The sequence below is a fragment of the Polyodon spathula genome, chromosome 10 (assembly GCF_017654505.1).
Source record: "Polyodon spathula isolate WHYD16114869_AA chromosome 10, ASM1765450v1, whole genome shotgun sequence".
Classification (NCBI taxonomy): domain Eukaryota; kingdom Metazoa; phylum Chordata; class Actinopteri; order Acipenseriformes; family Polyodontidae; genus Polyodon; species Polyodon spathula.
Genome location: NC_054543.1, coordinates 393,004 through 410,953, shown reverse-complemented (window position 1 = coordinate 410,953; position 17,950 = coordinate 393,004). Strand labels below are relative to the sequence as shown.

The window sequence follows — 17,950 nt, the reverse complement described above, 5'->3', positions numbered from 1 at the left end:
CGGTTAACGCAGGCAGGTGCATCACACATGGTAAGGCAATCCACACACAGGCGGAGTGCAGGTGTCATCCCAGGACCTCTCACACTAACGCATAGAGCCCATACCGCTGTACAAAAAGAGCTGGCTCTACTGCAAGGAACGTATATCGGGCTTATGTCTTTGTGTGTGATTACATCACCTACCCGCCCTGCTGCTGCCTTCCTCTGTGCACGCTACTATCTATCTATCTATCTATCTATCTATCTATCTATCTATATATATATATATATATATATATATATATATATATATATATATATATATATATATATATATATATAGAATATATATATATATATATAGATAATAGCTAGTCTAACAGGCATTGTCCACATTCAATTGTGTAAGTATCACTGGGGGATAGTGTTTATTTTCGTTTGTAAAATTTCTCAACGGGAAAATTTATTGCCCGGGGTGCGGAGGTCACATTTACATAGTTAAGACACTGCCTAGTACACTAGGGGAGTCCCCCTCAGTGACACGCGACTTCACTCAAAACGTCGGGGTGCGAACGTAACGTGGAGTGTCGTTCTGACGAAAAAAAATTTTATATATATATATATATATATATCTCTATCTTAGAGAGAGAGAGAGAGAGAGAGATTTTTTTTTTTTTTTTTTAAAAGAACATAAATCATTTTTACAAGTAGACAGGACTGTATCAAAAGAAGTTTCGTGGATTCAAAGGACTATTTTGGTTTTAAGGAATTACAAGCGCTGTTGGATTTGTGAAGCTTTTTTTAAAGTTTTTTTTTTAAGGGGTTGAAAAAATAAACATAAACGTCGCATTTTTTTTGTTTTAAAGAGGAAAACAAAATGGCTGATGACAGCAAGCGATAACAAGGACGAACGGAGCATTCCCCTTTAAGAGAAAAAGGGTTATCACAATATGTTTGTGTTTTATATAGCTTACAACAATACAATGCAAGAGAAATATTGAATTATTGCTGGGGGATTCGATTGGGTTTAAAAAAAAAAGCAAAAAAACAATCGAGGTTTGTGAGGTGAACATAGCTTTCCTCCCACCGTTAATAAAACACGTTTGATAGCGTTTTAATCTGTAAACAATGTATATGTTTTTAAATGTTTTAGATCTATATGTGTGCATGTATATTTTGGGCAGATATTTGAAAGAAGCGTGTTTTGTTTTGTTTTTTGGACTGCGCGATTGACATTCCTTTGTAGCGCTGAGGGGGTGGAGAGAACAAAAAATTTAAATTAAATATTAAATATCATAAATGATCTTCTACTTCCGAAAACTATATTGTGTATATATATATATATTTAACGAAATGTTTTATAATTGCATATATCTATATATTCAAACATGTTGAAAATAATGCAAAATGGCAGAGGCCTTGTGTCTAGTTTGAGTTTTTAATTGATCTGATCATTACCAAAAAAAAAAAAAACCCTGTACTGTCGTTGCTGCTGGCAACCGAGCCTGTAATTGTAGTTTGTCCTGCAAAGTAAAATTTAAAATACAATACAACAATATTACTGCTAAGCGAATATTGATATGTTTAGTGGACAAACGTAACATAAGAAAATTGCTTATTTCTGAATAAAAAAGAGTTAAGTGTAACATACGATTGGTGTATAAACAGAGGTGTATTTTTAATACTGGTGTAATATATAATCACGCTGATAATACTGGGAATTGCCAGGCTAATGCAACTATGGGTCATTCCCAGTCCAATACGAATAATCAATTATAATAGAAATACATAGTTGTGTGATGCCAGGCAATACATACGTTAAGAAACATACAGTTAAGAGCTCCCTATTCGTTTGTGTCGAATAGAAACATACAACTGTATTTGCATTACTGTTTGAAAGGGGTTTGAGTTTGTTTTTCCAAATAAGAAATTCCACTTTTTACAGATCGCATTTCAGTTTTATCTACACGACTTGTTCAGTTGAAAAGAAAAAGTTGTTATTATTATTATTATTATTATTATTTAGGGTTTGGATTTTATCTTGAAAACTGGTCAGTCTTCTCTTTCTGTAAAGGAACAAAAAGAAACGAATGGCCGTCGTTTCATATTCGTCTATTTGTCTGTACACAAGCCGGCGGTATACCAATGTGCAATCATAGCTTTCAGGATTTCAGTCCAGAATCTTCCAGGTTAGCTATTACAACACAGAAAGCCTTTTGGATTTTGGGAACCCATAATTCCTCCTTCTACACTGAACCCTAAATGTATCGGGAAAGGACATTAAAAAGCAGGACCACTGTTGTTGCAAAAGAAAGGCTTTATGGTTGTTAGTTTAACACCATCTCTGTTTTATCCATAATTTGGATATGTATATATATATATATATCACATATAGACATATGTAAGCGGCCTTCACATGGTTTTAATGGAATTTTATTTTGTTTCTTTTTTTTTGGGAGTTTTTAGTAGTCATACCGACCATGTTTAAGCCTAACCCTTCTGTGTGAGGGTTTGTTTTTAATACATATATTTATTTTTTCACTCATGTCTGTGGAGTGAACGCAGCTACACCTGGACAGCGAATTTGTTGTCACTCTGTCGGTTTGGTTATTCCACTCGAGTAAAGTACATTATTAATGCAAAAGACAACCAAAAAACCTTAATAAACAATTGAAATGGCTGAAAACTGGAAAAACTGCTTCGAAGAAGAGCTGATTTGCCCGATTTGCCTGCACGTGTTTGTGGAACCGATTCAGTTGCCTTGCAAACACAATTTCTGCCGGGGCTGCATCAGCGAGGCTTGGTCTAAAGACACGGGTATGGTCCGCTGCCCCGAATGCAACCACACCTACAACCAGAAACCCACTTTGGAGAAAAACCTAAAACTGACAAACATTGTGGAAAAATTCAACGCCTTGAACATAGAGAAAAGCCCAATGGTTTTACATTGTATCTTCTGTAGGCGAGGACCACCTCTGCCAGCCCAGAAAGTTTGCCTCCGCTGTAACGCTCCGTGTTGCCAGTCTCACGTTCAGACGCACCTACAGCAGCCTTCTTCCAACCCAGGGCACTTGTTAGTGGAGGCCGAGGATGTGCGGGCCTGGAGCTGCCTGCAACACGACGCCTACAGACTATACCATTGCGAAGCCGAGCAAGTGGCTGTTTGCCAGTACTGCTGCTTCTCTCGCTGTGGGGCGAACCACAGCCACTCCGTTTGCGATGTGGAGGTTCGCCAGAATGATATTCGGGTAAGTTATATGTCATGGAAGAATATTGTTTTGTTTGCCTGTTATTTTGACAATAACCTCTTTCATATGAACGGGGTGTAGTAGTGATCTCTACCAGGGGAGCCCTTCCAGTCCAGGCCTTTGTTCCAAACCCTGTTCTAAATTGTTTAATTGAATGGAATTGCCTTGACTGTACAGGTGCATCATCTAGAGAAGGGTGTGTGAGGTACAGTACCTGTCTGATTTTCTACATTTTTCACATTGAATTTGGTTAGATCTTTTTGTGGGTTGTAGTAGTATATAGAGGGAGTCAGAGAGAAAAAATGACACCAAACTTTGGTGCTTCTTTTATTTGTTTGGGGTGCAATCTTCAGGTGTGAAAGTTATTGCCCCCCCTAGTTAACTCAAAGGGATAATTAGGGTCAGCTGTTTGAATACTTTGGCTAACAATTAGGTCTGATTTGGGCAGACCCTGCCCATTATAAATCTGACTGTCTTTGGCCCTTACCATCAGAGTGAAGTTGTCAGCACACAGGTTCTAGAGGCACATCATGCCATGATCAAAAGAAATTCCTGAAGACCTCCAGAAAAAGTTGTTGATGCCTATCAGTCTGGAAAGGGTTACAAAGCCATTTCTAAGGCTCTGGGGCTCCACTAAACCACAGTCAGAGCCATATTGTCCAAATGGAGAAAGTTTGGGACAGTAGTGAATCTTCCCAGGAGTGGCCGCCCTGCCAAAACCTCTCCAACAGCAAGGCGTAAAATCGTCCAGGAAGTCACTAGAACAACCCTAGAACAACATCCAGGGATCTGCAGGCCTCTCTTGCCTTGGCTAAGGTCAGTGTTCATGACTCCACCATCAGAAAGACACTGGGCAAAAATGGGATTCATGGCAGAGTAGCAAGGCAGAAACCACTGCTCACTAAGAAGAACATGAATGCTCGTCTCAAGTTTGCCAAAAAGCACCTGGATGATCCTCAAGAGTTCTGGAACAATGTTCTATGGACAGATGAGTCAAAAATTGAACTTTTTGGCCAACATGGGCCCTGTTATGTCTGGCGAAAACCAAACACTGCATTCCACAGTAAGAACCTCATACCAACGATCAAGCACAGTGGTGGTAGTCCACCACTGTGGATGCTTTGCTGCATCAGGACCTGGATGACTTCCCATCATTGAAAGAACCATGAATTCTGCTCCGTATCAGAGAATTCTACAGGAGAATGTCAGGCCATCTGTCCGTGAGCTGAAGCTGAAGCGTAGCTGGGTCATGCAGCAAGACAATGATCCAAAACACACAAGCAAGACTACAACAGAATGGTTGAAGAACAATTTAAATGAACAATTTAAAGTTTTGGAATGGCCTAGTCAAAGTCCAGGCCTAAACCCCATTGAGATGTTGTGGCAGGACCTGAAACAAGCAGTTTATGCTCAAACCCACAAATGTCACTGAGTTGAAGCAGTTCAGCATGAAGGAGTGGGCCAGAATTCCTCCCCGGCGCTGTGAGAGACTGATCAGTAACTACAGGAAGTGTTTGGTTGCAGTTATTGCTGCTAAAGGTGGCGTAACCAGTTATTGAGTCTAAGGGGGTGATTACTTTTTCACACGGGGGCATTGGGTGTTGCATAACTTTCTTTAATAAATAAATGAAATATCAACATTTTGTGTTATTTGTTCACTCGGTCCCTTTTATCTAATGTTAGATTTTGTTTGAAGATCTGTTAGCATTCAGTGTCAAAAATATGCAAAAATGTAGAAAGTCAGACCAAATACTTTTTCACGGTACTGTATGTGACCTGGTTAAAGAGAAGTGTGATGAAACAGCAGGTAACATGCAACCATTTGTGATGTAGTCAAGGTCCAGTACTAAATAGTCCAACCCATGTAAGAAGGCTGTAACGTACCTGCCTGCCCCAAGCTGGGACCCAATATAATCCAATACTGTACATGGCTTTAATCCACAGGCCTGCTGCCTTCAAGTTTAGTTCAGTCCTCTATTTAAGGTGCAAACCAACATTATATTTAACATTTTGCAATGAGGTGCACAAAACAAAGTTACTGACAGGTTTGATCTGCTCATCCAGATTGTCGGCTTCCTTGTGATGCTTGACTCTCTCAAATGTATTTGTAAGAAGACACCGATTTAAAGAACCACTCGGTTTCTTGTGTACCTTAAGGGGTTAACCTGTGTTCCTGAATTGCTTCCTAGATGCTTTCCATGACAGTGTTTAAAAAGGAGTTGTCTGGTTTGCTTAGTAACTGGTGCTAATTTCCTGCAGAGGAATGCGTTTCAGATTTCCAGTGTGTCACACCTCCGGACAGAGCCAGGCAGGGGCACAGTGCCCAGAGCAGCTGCTGACTGTTTTCTGCTTGTTTGCAATAGCAGATTGCATGCTTCAGTCAGTGTTCAACCCCCCTAGAATTTTAGTTTTCCAATAATCGCTAGATAGGGATATTTGGGTGAAGTCAGCAGTGTTCCATGATGGCAAGGGCTGGATGGGGTGAATCTGTGTCATGTAATCATTTAGGGAGTGAAGATTTTAGAAGTCTGTGTGTGTGGTGTGATTCATTTTAATGCATGCTGTGTTAGTAGGTTTCCATTTATTGACTCCAGTATTCAAAAGTTACACGTCCTATAGCTTAAACATTTATCGTTGGACACAATAAATGTGGCAGCTAGTTATAAACAGAAATGAGATAATGATCAATGACCTAATTCTGTGGGAGATGGCTCAGGTATGGAGATGATCTGTCAGGAGGGGATTCAGGTAGCTTGTCTCGCTCTCGCTCAAGTGCCTGTTTTAAGAACATAAGACAGTTTACAAACGAGAGGAGGCCATTCGGCCTATCTTGCTCGTTTGGTTGTTAGTAGCTTATTGATCCCAGAATCTCATCAAGCAGCATCTTGAAGGATCCTAGGGCATCAGCTTCAACAATTTTACTGGGGAGTTGGTTCCAGACCCTCACAATTCTCAGTGTAAAAAAAGTGCCTCCTATTTTCTTTTCTGAATGCCCCTTTGTCTAATCTTCATTTGTGACCCCTGGGCCTTGTTTCTTTTTTCAGGTCGAAAAGGTCCCTTGGGTCGAGATTGTCAATACCTTTTAAGATTTTGAGTGCTTGAATCAGATTGCCGTATAGTCTTCTTTGTTCAAGACTGAATAGTTTCAATTCCTTTTTGTAGCGAGGTGATCAGAACTGAACACAATATTCAAGATGAGGTCTTACAATTCACTGTACAGTTTAAACATTACTTCCCTTGATTTAATTTCAACACTTTCCACAATATATCTGAGTCCAGGACCTTACACTTTTCACTATTAAATGTCATTTGCCAGTGTCTGCCCAGTTCTGAATCTTGTCTAGATCATTTTGAATGACCTTTGTTGCTGAAACAGTGTTTGCCACGCCTCCTTTTTTTGTGTCATATCTGCAAATATATATCCTGACTGCATCTGTGTGAAGCTGAACTTTGGGAATTCTGCTTCCACTATGATAAGGAATCTGATTCATTTCTTGGTGTGGATTTCAAACACATAACATTATGCCAGGTCGGAATGTGCCCCAATCTATGAACCCCTTGTTCCTGTGTCCGGGCTGGTCCAGTAGAATAACCAGTGCAGCTGGGCTCCAGTGTACCTGTTCAGCCTGTGCTGATCCGTACACTGGTGGAAGTGGAGGTCCAGTACTATGAGGAATGACACTGGCTGTCAGTAATGGTGCTTCTACAAGCTCTGCCAATCCACCTGCCTGTGGGTCCTGGGTCTCTCTCAAGCAGACGCTCACGTTTCTGATGAGTTATGCGCTGGCTTTGTGATGTGGGCAAAGCCGAGAATACCAAAGTCATTTCACTTTGATTGACCACTTTCGCCTAATTTGAACACAGTTTCCAGAAGTCGGAGTAATTGCTGGAATGATGATGATGATGATGATGATGATGATGATGATGATGATGATGATGATGCAATATCGATTATTTGACGACGTCCTGGTAATCTCTTTTATTTCTGACATGTGATCATGCTAGTGATGCACCCCATTCCTGTGGGAACTTCTTTGCTAGCGAGCTCATTAGTGGTTGGGGGTGGCAACTCTCTGCATGCCCCACAGGTGAGTGTCCTGTGACTGTCCAGTGTCAATTCTAAACTCCATGAGGATGTTGGAGTAGTTTGGCGTCTGGATTTTCCGATGGTCAGGTCCGCTGCTGACCGCTGGAAAATTCTGAGGTGTAAGTTAGCAGTAAGTTATGAGCAAAGACCAAACAAAAATAAATAAATACAAAGTCTATTGAATTCTGTTTTATTTCATCCCATATTTTAACTAAAATTGAGAGGATATGTTTTTTTTTTTTTTTTTTAAACATACATGGAGAAAATTAATGCAATTGACTTATAAATAAACAAATAGTTTGCCGTTGTTGAGTACATTCTGTTTAGGCAATTTCTCATAATTTGAGATGCAGGGCTGAACCAAGCTGTAAGTGTGTTGATTGATTTAATGCATGTTATTTTTTTCATTTACAGCAAATGTTAATGAAACAGCAGGACCGCATAGAGGAGAGAGAGCAGGACATCGAAGACCAGATCTACAAGCTGGAGTCTGATAAGAGGCTTGTGGAGGTAGGGCTCATGTGCTTCCCTGTTGGTTCTTTTTAAAAGAAGATTTCCTTTTCTCATTTGCACAAGTTCCCTTTTGGCTTGCGAGAGAGAAGCAAGCAGACAAGCTTCTGTTGTGACAAATTCCATCTGGCTGTTATTTATTTATATTGGTTTTGATGAAAGGCTTTTTTGGGTTACAATTAGAACGCTGCAGAAGCAGAACAGGAAAAGATTTGCTGCCTTGCGCCTAAACTCTGGTGGGGTTGGGTTAGGGGTCAGGGTCGAGGGTGTGGGGTCAGGGTTGTGGTTGAGGGTTCAAGGAGAACACAATATATGCAGTTGTTCAATAACATTCCTTGTGTTCTTAATTCATGATATAGAACACTGTGCGCAGGTTTGGCAAGGAGGGCAGTCACTGTGGGGTGCCCATGCTCGCGCTGTAACTCTCCTACTCTCCTGCAGGACAAGGTGCAGCAGCTGAAGGAGGAGGTGAGGCTGCAATACCAGAAGATGCAGCAGCTCCTGGAGGAGGACCTGGGGAAGACCCTGGAGATCCTGGACAAGGCGCGCTCTAAATTCTGCGAGGAGAACTCCTCTCAGGCCCTGCAGCTGAACGAGCTGCGCCAGGAGGCCAAGAAACTGCTGAGCTCTGTGCAGGTGGTGTTGGACAAGACTGAGGACATCAACTTCATGAAGGTGTGCAAACAAACCCTTTATTTGTTATTTATTTTTAAATGTAGTCGTCGCTAATGTTTTCTTTAACCCTAGTTTTCTCCCTAGTTTGGAATGCCCAATTGTTATTTGTATCCCAGTTCTCGACTGCAACCCCTGGGTGACTTGGGGAAAAAGCGGCTGGAACACACGTCTTCAGAAACACGCTCCTGCCGGTCCGTCATTTTTCTCTCTTCGAATCCACAGCGATGTCAACAGACCTGTAGTGCTGGAGGACAACACAGATCTGGCGGCTGCACTGCAGAACCGCAGGCGCCCTGTCAGCCACAGGGGGTGCTGGTGCGCGGTGAACCGTGGATTCACCTGCCGACCTAAGCCCTCCTTACCCGGGCAGCGCTTGGCTGCCCTTTAGGAACCCCCAGTCGTGGTCTGCAGTGACATAGCCAGGATTCGAACCTGCGATCTCCTTTTACTGGATGCGCCACTCGGGAGCCAAAAACAAACCCGTTAAGACAATAGTCGTGTATGTAGAATCTTGCATTGCACACGTTCGTTTCCGAGTTCGTAATGCAAGCACAGTGTTTCAATGCTGGTTAGTTTATTGTACCCACGACCCCTTTTAGTATTGAAGTGTTTTTTATTTCTCTGTTTTGTGGTCGGGAGTATATAGAATCAGGGGACTTCTAGCCATTTCAAGAGCCTTGTCGTTCTGTATATTGCATAACTTTTTGGTTTAAGTTCTGCATGCAGTTTTATTTTGGCAAACACTGCTGCAGCGATCCTGCTGTCATAAGTGTCAGGGATTTTTCTTTTTGAATTTCCTTGATTGCTGAAGTGCTGTGGTCAGCTTCTGTTTCTTTCTTGATTGCATTTGAAAGCGTTTTCATACCCTTACATTTTAAATACTTTTTTAAAATGACAGCTGACATACAGTTGCATTTAGTGTTCATTTGTCATTTGCTTATTTCTTTTTTTAGAACACAAAGTCTGTGAAAATCTTAATGGATAGGTAAGCTTATTATTATTATTATTATTATTATTATTATTATTATTATTATTATTATTATTATTATTATTATTGTATTTGGCAGACAGCTTTATCCAAGGCGAGTTACATGTGTTATGGGGCAGTATAAGGTTACAGTGCAAGAACAATATTTAAGTACAGTGTAGTTTATAGTAAGTGCAAATACTACTAGAATACAATATGATATAAGAAATAACAGTTTAGGATTAAGACCATTTGTGTCTTCAGTGATATAATAGTAGTGCAAGGATAGTGCATCAGCAGAGTTTCCAGTAACATGATGCTGAGGTCAGGTGACTCCAGTGTAGAGTAGGAAGGATAGATCAGGAGATCTTCAAGTGCATCTAAATGGGTGGGGCTGGAGGAGGAGGCGGCAGAAGGCAGTGAGAGACGGAGCAGTCCTGAAGTTCTCTCCTAGCTGGTTCCACCACACAGAGGCTAAGGAAGAAGGAGCGGGCACTGCAGGACGGAGAGTGGAGGGAAGGCATGACTAGTCGCCCAGTAGAGGAGGAGCGGAGAGGGGGTGTATGGAGACATGGGGGTGGAGGCAGGAGGGGGCAGTGTGGTGAAGAGCGTGGTAGGCAAGAAAATAAAACATCTTCTATCAGTACATTTATTGAAGAAACCAAACCAGTGACCCAATTTTATGTTTTTTCTCTTTCTGGCAGAACCCAAACCTGCACAGGCAGTGGACTGCCTCCTCACAAAGTGGGTCATCTTAACTCCAAACTCTTCCTCTCTGAGATCTCTAAAAAAGAGAAGAATCTGCGCAAGATGCTGGAAGGTGAAACATTAACAACTAGTCTGTTTCTGGGGTTTATCTACTCCCTAGATGTGCTATTCCCCTTACCGTGTGCCCCAGGTGCTTTCTGTTAGCTAAACTGAAAAGATTTGGGCCAGTCAAGGTCAGGAATGGTCCTTGCACGTTAGTGACTCATTAATGTGCATGAACTAGCTGTGCAGCACATTGTGGTCTAGGGGTCGGTTTGATTCCTGGAAGAGAGCAGGGTGATCTAGTACACCTTAGTTTCTTCACTAGCAGCTAAAACTAGAAGTGATCTGTTTAATTGAATTGCGTCGTTAAGTTTTGCAAATCTCTGACACGGTTTTCCACTTCTGTTTTCCTCTCAGCCCCCTTTAGTGCTCCAGCTCACTTCCTTCAGAGCATTCCGACCTACCCTTGCAGCCTGAGCAGCTCTGGAGCGGAGAAGCGCAAGCACTCCACAGCCTTCCCGGAAAACAGCAACTTCCTGGAGCCTCCGTCAGGGGCGGTGGGCAAGCAGTACCTGGGCCAGGGCTCCCCGTCGGGGGAGGGCCAGTCCACACAAGCCAGGGTGCCTTGCAGCTCCACGCAACACATGGTGGGACTCAGCAGCAGCAGTGCCCAGACGGTGCATTCTAGCTCCGTGTTCCCCCCGCACTACCCCAGTGGAGGCTCCTCCCAGCAGCCAGTGCTCTCACAGTACGGGGCGGGCCGCAAGATACTGATGTGCACGGTGGACAACTGCTACTGCTCCGGAGTGCCCTCCGTGTCAAACCCCAGCGGCCACCCCCCCTACCCGAGATCCAGCTCCTTCCCCTGGACTGTGAGCTCCCAGGAGTACTCGCACCCCCTCCCGCCCGCCCCCGGGCTGTCCGTGCGCGACTGGATCGACGCCTCGCAGACGCACAGGCACCCCGACTTCTACGGGCTCTACGGCCAGTCTTCCACTAAACACTACGTCACCAGCTAACCTTTCCTGACGTTTAAATAAGTAATAGATTTCAAAAATAAAGAAACAAGGTGACGTCAGCATAGTGTGCATCTACAAGACTTACACGTGCCTCCTTTTCTATATCAAATCAAATCAAATCAGATCCCACTTCAGCATAGTGTGCATCCATGAGACTTACACGTGCCTCCTTTTCCCAATCAGTTCAGAGCCCGCTCGTTTCCATTGCTCTCAGTAGGGATTTTCTTTGTATGTTTTGAGCTACAGGAAAGGGGAAGGTTTTGTCATCATTTTAATGGTGGGTGTTTTGCACAGCTTTTAGTATCAGCTGCCAGCATTCCTGTTTACATGTGTTTGCAGTTATTTATGGTCTGATGGGTCCTATTAGCAAGTTATTCATGGTGTCGCACGGTTGGTTCTGCATTCCAGTTGAGCCCTAACTAGTGCTGCCCCCCGCCACGCACACGCACGCACGCACACACACACGCACACGCACGCACGCACACACACACACACACACGCACACGCGCACACGCACACACACGCACACACACACACACACACACTCTTGCAGACCACATGGCCAGGAAGATTGGTTCAGGGTCTCTGCTTTGATGCTTTTTTTAGTACTTGCTCTCCGCTGCTGTGACTGCATGTTTGCAGGTGGAAGCGCTCTGAGTCTGAATGGGTTCAGAACGAGTATGTGTGTTGGGATGGGTGGCTTAAAAAGGTAAAGACATTTTCATACATTTTTTATTAAAAAAGAAAATCAAAAGGCTTTTGATCTGCTTGACTGATATAAAACAAAATAATCAATGAACATGTATTTAAAGAAGAAAAATGGTTGAGGGAGAAAATGTGGCTTGTATACAATTTTTTTTGTAAATATTTGTGAAAAGATGGGATGTGATTTGAAAAAAAAAAAACTATTAAAAATAAACGATGTGGTTTTAAAAAGCAGTGCAAAGTGATTTGGTAGCCATTGTCCATTTAAAACAGCCAGAGGCATGTTTGCTGGTTGAGAGGATTGTGCCTGCCTAACTTTTACATCATGAGCCCTTGGGAATGAAAGATGTTCCATGTTCCTGACAGCCCTCCCAGTACACCCGGGCTCTGTCTGTGTGTGTGTGTGTGTCTGCACTCCCAGTACACCCGGGCTCTGTGTGTGTGTGGTGTGTCTGCACTCCCAGTACGCCCGGGCTCTCTCTGTGTGTGTGTCTGCACTCCCAGTACACCCGGGCTCTCTCTGTGTGTGTGTCTGCACTCCCAGTACACCCGGGCTCTGTGTGTGTGTGTGTGTCTGCACTCCCAGTACGCCCGGGCTCTCTGTGTGTGTGTGTCTGCACTCCCAGTATGCCCGGGCTCTGTGTGTGTGTGTGTGTCTGCACTCCCAGTACGCCCGGGCTCTCTCTGTGTGTGTGTGTCTGCACTCCCAGTATGCCCAGGGCTCTCTGTGTGTGTGTGTCTGCACTCCCAGTACGCCCGGGCTCTCTCTGTGTGTGTGTCTGCACTCCCAGTACACCCGGGCTCTCTGTGTGTGTGTGTCTGCACTCCCAGTACGTCTCTCTGTGTGTGTGTCTGCACTCCCAGTACACCCGGGCTCTCTCTGTGTGTGTGTGTCTGCACTCCCAGTACACCCGGGCTCTGTGTGTGTGTGTGTGTCTGCACTCCCAGTACACCCAGGCTCTCTGTGTGTGTGTGTGTCTGCACTCCCAGTACACCCAGGCTCTGTGTGTGTGTGTGTGTCTGCACTCCCAGTACACCCGGGCTCTGTGTGTGTGTGTGTGTCTGCACTCCCAGTACGCCCGGGCTCTCTGTGTGTGTGTGTCTGCACTCCCAGTACGCCCGGGCTCTCTGTGTGTGTGTGTCTGCACTCCCAGTACACCCGGGCTCTCTCTGTGTGTGTGTGTCTGCACCCCAGGGCTCTGTCTGCACTCCCAGTACACCCAGGCTGTGTGTGTGTGTGTGTGCACTCCCAGTACACCCAGGCTCTGTGTGTGTGTGTGTGTCTGCCACTGTCTGCACTCCCAGTACACCCAGGCTCTGTGTGTGTGTGTGTGTCTGCACTCCCAGTACGCCCGGGCTCTGTGTGTGTGTGTGTGTCTGCACTCCCAGTACACCCGGGCTCTCTCTGTGTGTGTGTCTGCACTCCCAGTACACCCAGGCTCTGTGTGTGTGTGTGTGTCTGCACTCCCAGTACACCCGGGCTCTCTGTGTGTGTGTGTGTCTGCACTCCCAGTACGCCCGGGCTCTCTGTGTGTGTGTGTCTGCACTCCCAGTACACCCGGGCTCTGTGTGTGTGTGTGTGTCTGCACTCCCAGTACGCCCGGGCTCTCTGTGTGTGTGTGTCTGCACTCCCAGTACGCCCGGGCTCTCTGTGTGTGTGTGTGTCCCAGTACACCCAGGCTCTGTGTGTGTGTGTGTGTCTGCACTCCCAGTACACCCAGGCTCTCTGTGTGTGTGTGTCTGCACTCCCAGTACACCCGGGCTCTCTGTGTGTGTGTGTGTCTGCACTCCCAGTACACCCGGGCTCTCTGTGTGTGTGTGTGTGCACTGTACGCCCGGGCTCTCTGTGTGTGTGTGTCTGCACTCCCAGTACACCCAGGCTCTCTGTGTGTGTGTGTGTCTGCACTCCCAGTACGCCCGGGCTCTCTGTGTGTGTGTGTCTGCACTCCCAGTACGCCCGGGCTCTCTGTGTGTGTGTGTCTGCACTCCCAGTATGCCCAGGCTCTCTGTGTCTGTGTGTCTGCACTCCCAGTACACCCGGGCTCTCTGTGTGTGTGTGTCTGCACTCCCAGTACGCCCGGGCTCTCTGTGTGTGTGTGTCTGCACTCCCAGTACGCCCGGGCTCTCTGTGTGTGTGTGTCTGCACTCCCAGTACGCCCGGGCTCTGTGTGTGTGTGTGTGTCTGCACTCCCAGTACGCCCGGGCTGTCTGTGTCTGTGTGTCTGCACTCCCAGTACGCCCGGGCTCTCTGTCTGTACCTCTCAGTTCTATCATTCTATCCAGGTACAGAGGTTGCAGTACTAGCCCGCTCTGTTGAAAATTGGTTATTTAGCCAATCTTTTTTTTTTTTCATTTTTGTGTATGACAGTGATGTAACAGATTTACTGCAATTGGGATTGAATCAGAGACTCAGACATTTGGTATTTAATATGTAAAATAAACTATAGGTTAGTTGTAAAATCCTTCTGTTTTGCTCCCTTCAGAAATATCCCCTTTGGTCACATTATTTCAATTTTTAGACATTTTAAAATGGCTTGTGTATTTCAAAAAGTTGTCCTGCTGTAACTTTGGGAAAGAAAAAAGCATAATTAAATAGATACAGGGATAGGAAAGTTAACATGGTTGTGCACACAGCGACTGAGGGGGATATACGAGTAGAGCAGAGCAGCAGTGTAATAGAGAGCACTGTGCAGATCAACACTGGAGCTAATTCCATTCATGTGATGTTTTTGAATGTAATTATAAACACAAAGTTTGATTTTGTTTGTTAGTATGGGTGTAAAAGAATGAAGCTTGGGTTGCAGTCTTTACTATCCATGCGGAAGCAGGTAATAAAGATGAACTCTTTCAGTATTGAATGTTACACTGACAGTGATTCACTGGAGGCTGGCATTCATATTTCAGTGCATAGTATATATAAAAAAAACATTCCACAGCAACCAAGGTCAGGCAGCAGCTACACGCTGTGGATTCTAATTAGCTGAGCAAGTAAATGCTACATATTCTCGACACCTGGCTTAAATTGACTGAAAGTTTAGATGGGTATTTGTTACTCAACAGAGTGTGGTAGGTCATGGTTGTGACACTTGATTCCCTGAGCCAATGAAGTTTGTATGGGGGTTAAAATATAGTTAACTCAGGAAATAGACAGAAACCAGAAGTACATTGCACAGGTGTCAGACCTGTGTAATAATATGCCATCAGCAGCTTTTCATGTTGTTGTTTGTTTTGCCTGCTTGTGACTGTATTGTGTGGGACACTGAAAGCAAGCGAGAATGTTGGGGTGCACTGCCATTCTGATAAAAGAAAACAAGAGAGAACGTTGGGGTGCACTGGCATTCTGATTCAAGAACACAAGCGAATGTTGGGGTGCATCGGCATTGTGATTAAAGAACACGAGAATGTTGGGGTGCACCGGCATTCTGATTGAAGAACACGAGAATGTTGGGGTGCACCGGCATTCTGATTGAAGAACACGAGAATATTGGGGTGCACCGGCATTCTGATTGAAGAACACGAGAATATTGGGGTGCACCGGCATTCTGATTGAAGAACACAAGACAAACAGAGGGGTGCAGCGCCAGGTATAATATGTTTCACATGCTGAATAATCCTTACAGTGTGCACAATTAACATTTCTGCTAGCCAGCACTTTGTGTTTCTAATCCTTAAAGCCGAGGGGGATAAGCTCAAATCTTCTTAAGCACTGGAGGTGGGGCTGGGTGTCCTGTATTGAGTAACACAGGGGTTTCAGAGCATGCTGTTGGCAAATCAAACAGGACTGGGGGCCGTTTGGAATAGATGTTGGCCCTCTGGTGCCAGGTGATTTTCATTTGTATAAAAGCAAGGGGTTTAAGTGCTTGTGAAAGTCTGATTTCCTTTCTGAGGGAAAAGAAAGCACATAAAGAAATCTGCCCAACAAATGCCATCTATTTAAATATATCTGATATTTTCTGTGTGGATGTCCACAGTTACAGCGCCTTCGTTATGTGCTTTTTAAGTTCCAGTGCAAATCATTTTCAATAACTTAAATATTATTATTATTATTATTATTTTATTATTATTATTATTATTGATTAGAGTGCTTCTGAAGTTGATTATAAAACTAATCTTGTTTTCTCTTTTCTGAGGTGATATATAAGCCATAGTGACGAGGCAGTGGCTCCTCTGTGATGGAGCTGGGACTGTGTGTTGAGGCTGCTCTGTGATGGAGCTGGGACTGTGTGTTGAGGCGCCTCTGTGATGGAGCTGGGACTGTGTGTTGTGGATCCTCTGTGATGGAGCTGGGACTGTGTGTTGAGGCTCCTCTGTGATGGAGCTGGGACTGTGTTGAGGCTGCTCTGTGATGGAGCTGGGACTGTGTGTTGAGGCTCCTCTGTGATGGAGCTGGGACTGTGTTGAGGCTGCTCTGTGATGGAGCTGGGACTGTGTGTTGAGGCTGCTCTGTGATGGAGCTGGGACTGTGTGTTGAGGCTGCTCTGTGATGGAGCTGGGACTGTGTGTTGAGGCGCCTCTGTGATGGAGCTGGGACTGTGTGTTGTGGCTCCTCTGTGATGGAGCTGGGACTGTGTGTTGAGGCTGCTCTGTGATGGAGCTGGAACTGTGTGTTGAGGCTCCTCTGTGATGGAGCTGGGACTGTGTGTTGAGGCTCCTCTGTGATGGAGCTGGGACTGTGTGTTGAGGCTGCTCTGTGATGGAGCTGGGACTGTGTGTTGAGGCTGCTCTGTGATGGAGCTGGGACTGTGTGTTGAGGCTCCTCTGTGATGGAGCTGGGACTGTGTGTTGAGGCTGCTCTGTGATGGAGCTGGAACTGTGTGTTGAGGCTCCTCTGTGATGGAGCTGGGACTGTGTGTTGAGGCTCTGCTCTTTTCTGGTGTGTTTGGAGTGCAGTGCCTAAACACACAGTCCCAGCACCATCACAGAGGAGCCACTGCCTTGTCACCATGGCTAATATATCATAATAATCAGCAATGTGCCCTACCTGCTGTATAACTGATCAATAATCTGCAGCGTGCCCTACCTGCTGTATAACTGATCAATAATCTGCAGCGTGCCCTACCTGCTGTATAACTGATCAATAATCTGCAGCGTGCCCTACCTGCTGTATAACTGATCAATAATCTGCAGCGTGCCCTACCTGCTGTATAACTGATCAATAATCTGCAAGTGTGTCCTACCTGCTGTATAACTGATCTTTTCTTTCATCAGCCATACAAACTGTACTGAATAGACTGAAGAGGCTTTTTATTCAATATGACAATCTTTAAAAGAGTCTTCAGTCTTCATTCTGTTATTGCACATAGTAAGAACCATAAAAAGAGACTTGTGCACGCGTGGAGAAAAAGTGTGTTTTGCCTTTTCTATCCTCACAGGCAGCAACACACCCACCTTCCATATAATATAATACATAATAACCGTGCTGGGTTCCATAGGAAAATCTGTTTTTATATTGTGTCCCTGGTCAAGCTGATGAATCTGAAGCTGTGCAGCAGAAATAATTCCACTTCTATTATTCATTATTACTATTGATATAAGGGGGTCATCCAAAATATCACTAGAAGTAAGCAATGAATTCTGCATGTCAGTATCTACCTTCTTAAGTTTAAAAAAAAACCTGTTTATCTGGATTGTGCACTTGCATGTTTGTGGTTCCAGATTGTCTCTGGTAGACAGTGCTGTTGTGTATATGTGCATTTTGTAAGACGTGCCTGTCTGTTTAGTGTAATATTTCACCCGACCATTGATGGGGCCCTGGAGGCTCTCTCAGATGATTCTGCAGAATAGCTCTGGGGTTATGTGAGGATACAAGTCTCTTATAAGAAGGAGTTACAATAGGCTTAGCCAAGCCAGTGCTTGAAATAACACTGTGTTCCAAAGGCTTAAGCACACACTGGTCAGCCTTGCTAGACACAGTCAATAACACATCACCTGGCAAGGGGAGCTATGCCTTCCCAGGGCTGTGACTGACAGCAGGGAGTCCTTCACCACCGGCCCTCCTGCTGCAGAGACAG

General features: G+C 44.6%; 1 protein-coding gene across 1 annotated transcript; it reads left to right on the top strand.

Annotated features, from left to right (window-relative positions):
- Positions 1 to 636: 636 nt before the first annotated feature.
- Positions 637 to 12,314, top strand: LOC121321737 (E3 ubiquitin-protein ligase TRIM8-like). Its single transcript, XM_041260839.1, has 6 exons — positions 637 to 3,226; positions 7,728 to 7,823; positions 8,265 to 8,498; positions 9,452 to 9,483; positions 10,170 to 10,285; positions 10,633 to 12,314. The coding sequence occupies exons 1-6, from the start codon at positions 2,654 to 2,656 to the stop codon at positions 11,232 to 11,234; spliced, it is 1,653 nt and encodes a 550-aa protein (XP_041116773.1). The 5' UTR covers positions 637 to 2,653; the 3' UTR covers positions 11,235 to 12,314.
- Positions 12,315 to 17,950: the final 5,636 nt, after the last annotated feature.

Coding starts and splice junctions, on each gene's coding strand:
- LOC121321737 (XM_041260839.1), top strand. CDS start 2,654: ATGGCTGAAAACTGGAAAAACTGCTTCGAAGAAGAGCTGATTTGCCCG. Junction 3,227..7,727: donor TTCGCCAGAATGATATTCGG/GTAAGTTATATG, acceptor TTTCATTTACAG/CAAATGTTAATGAAACAGCA. Junction 7,824..8,264: donor CTGATAAGAGGCTTGTGGAG/GTAGGGCTCATG, acceptor ACTCTCCTGCAG/GACAAGGTGCAGCAGCTGAA.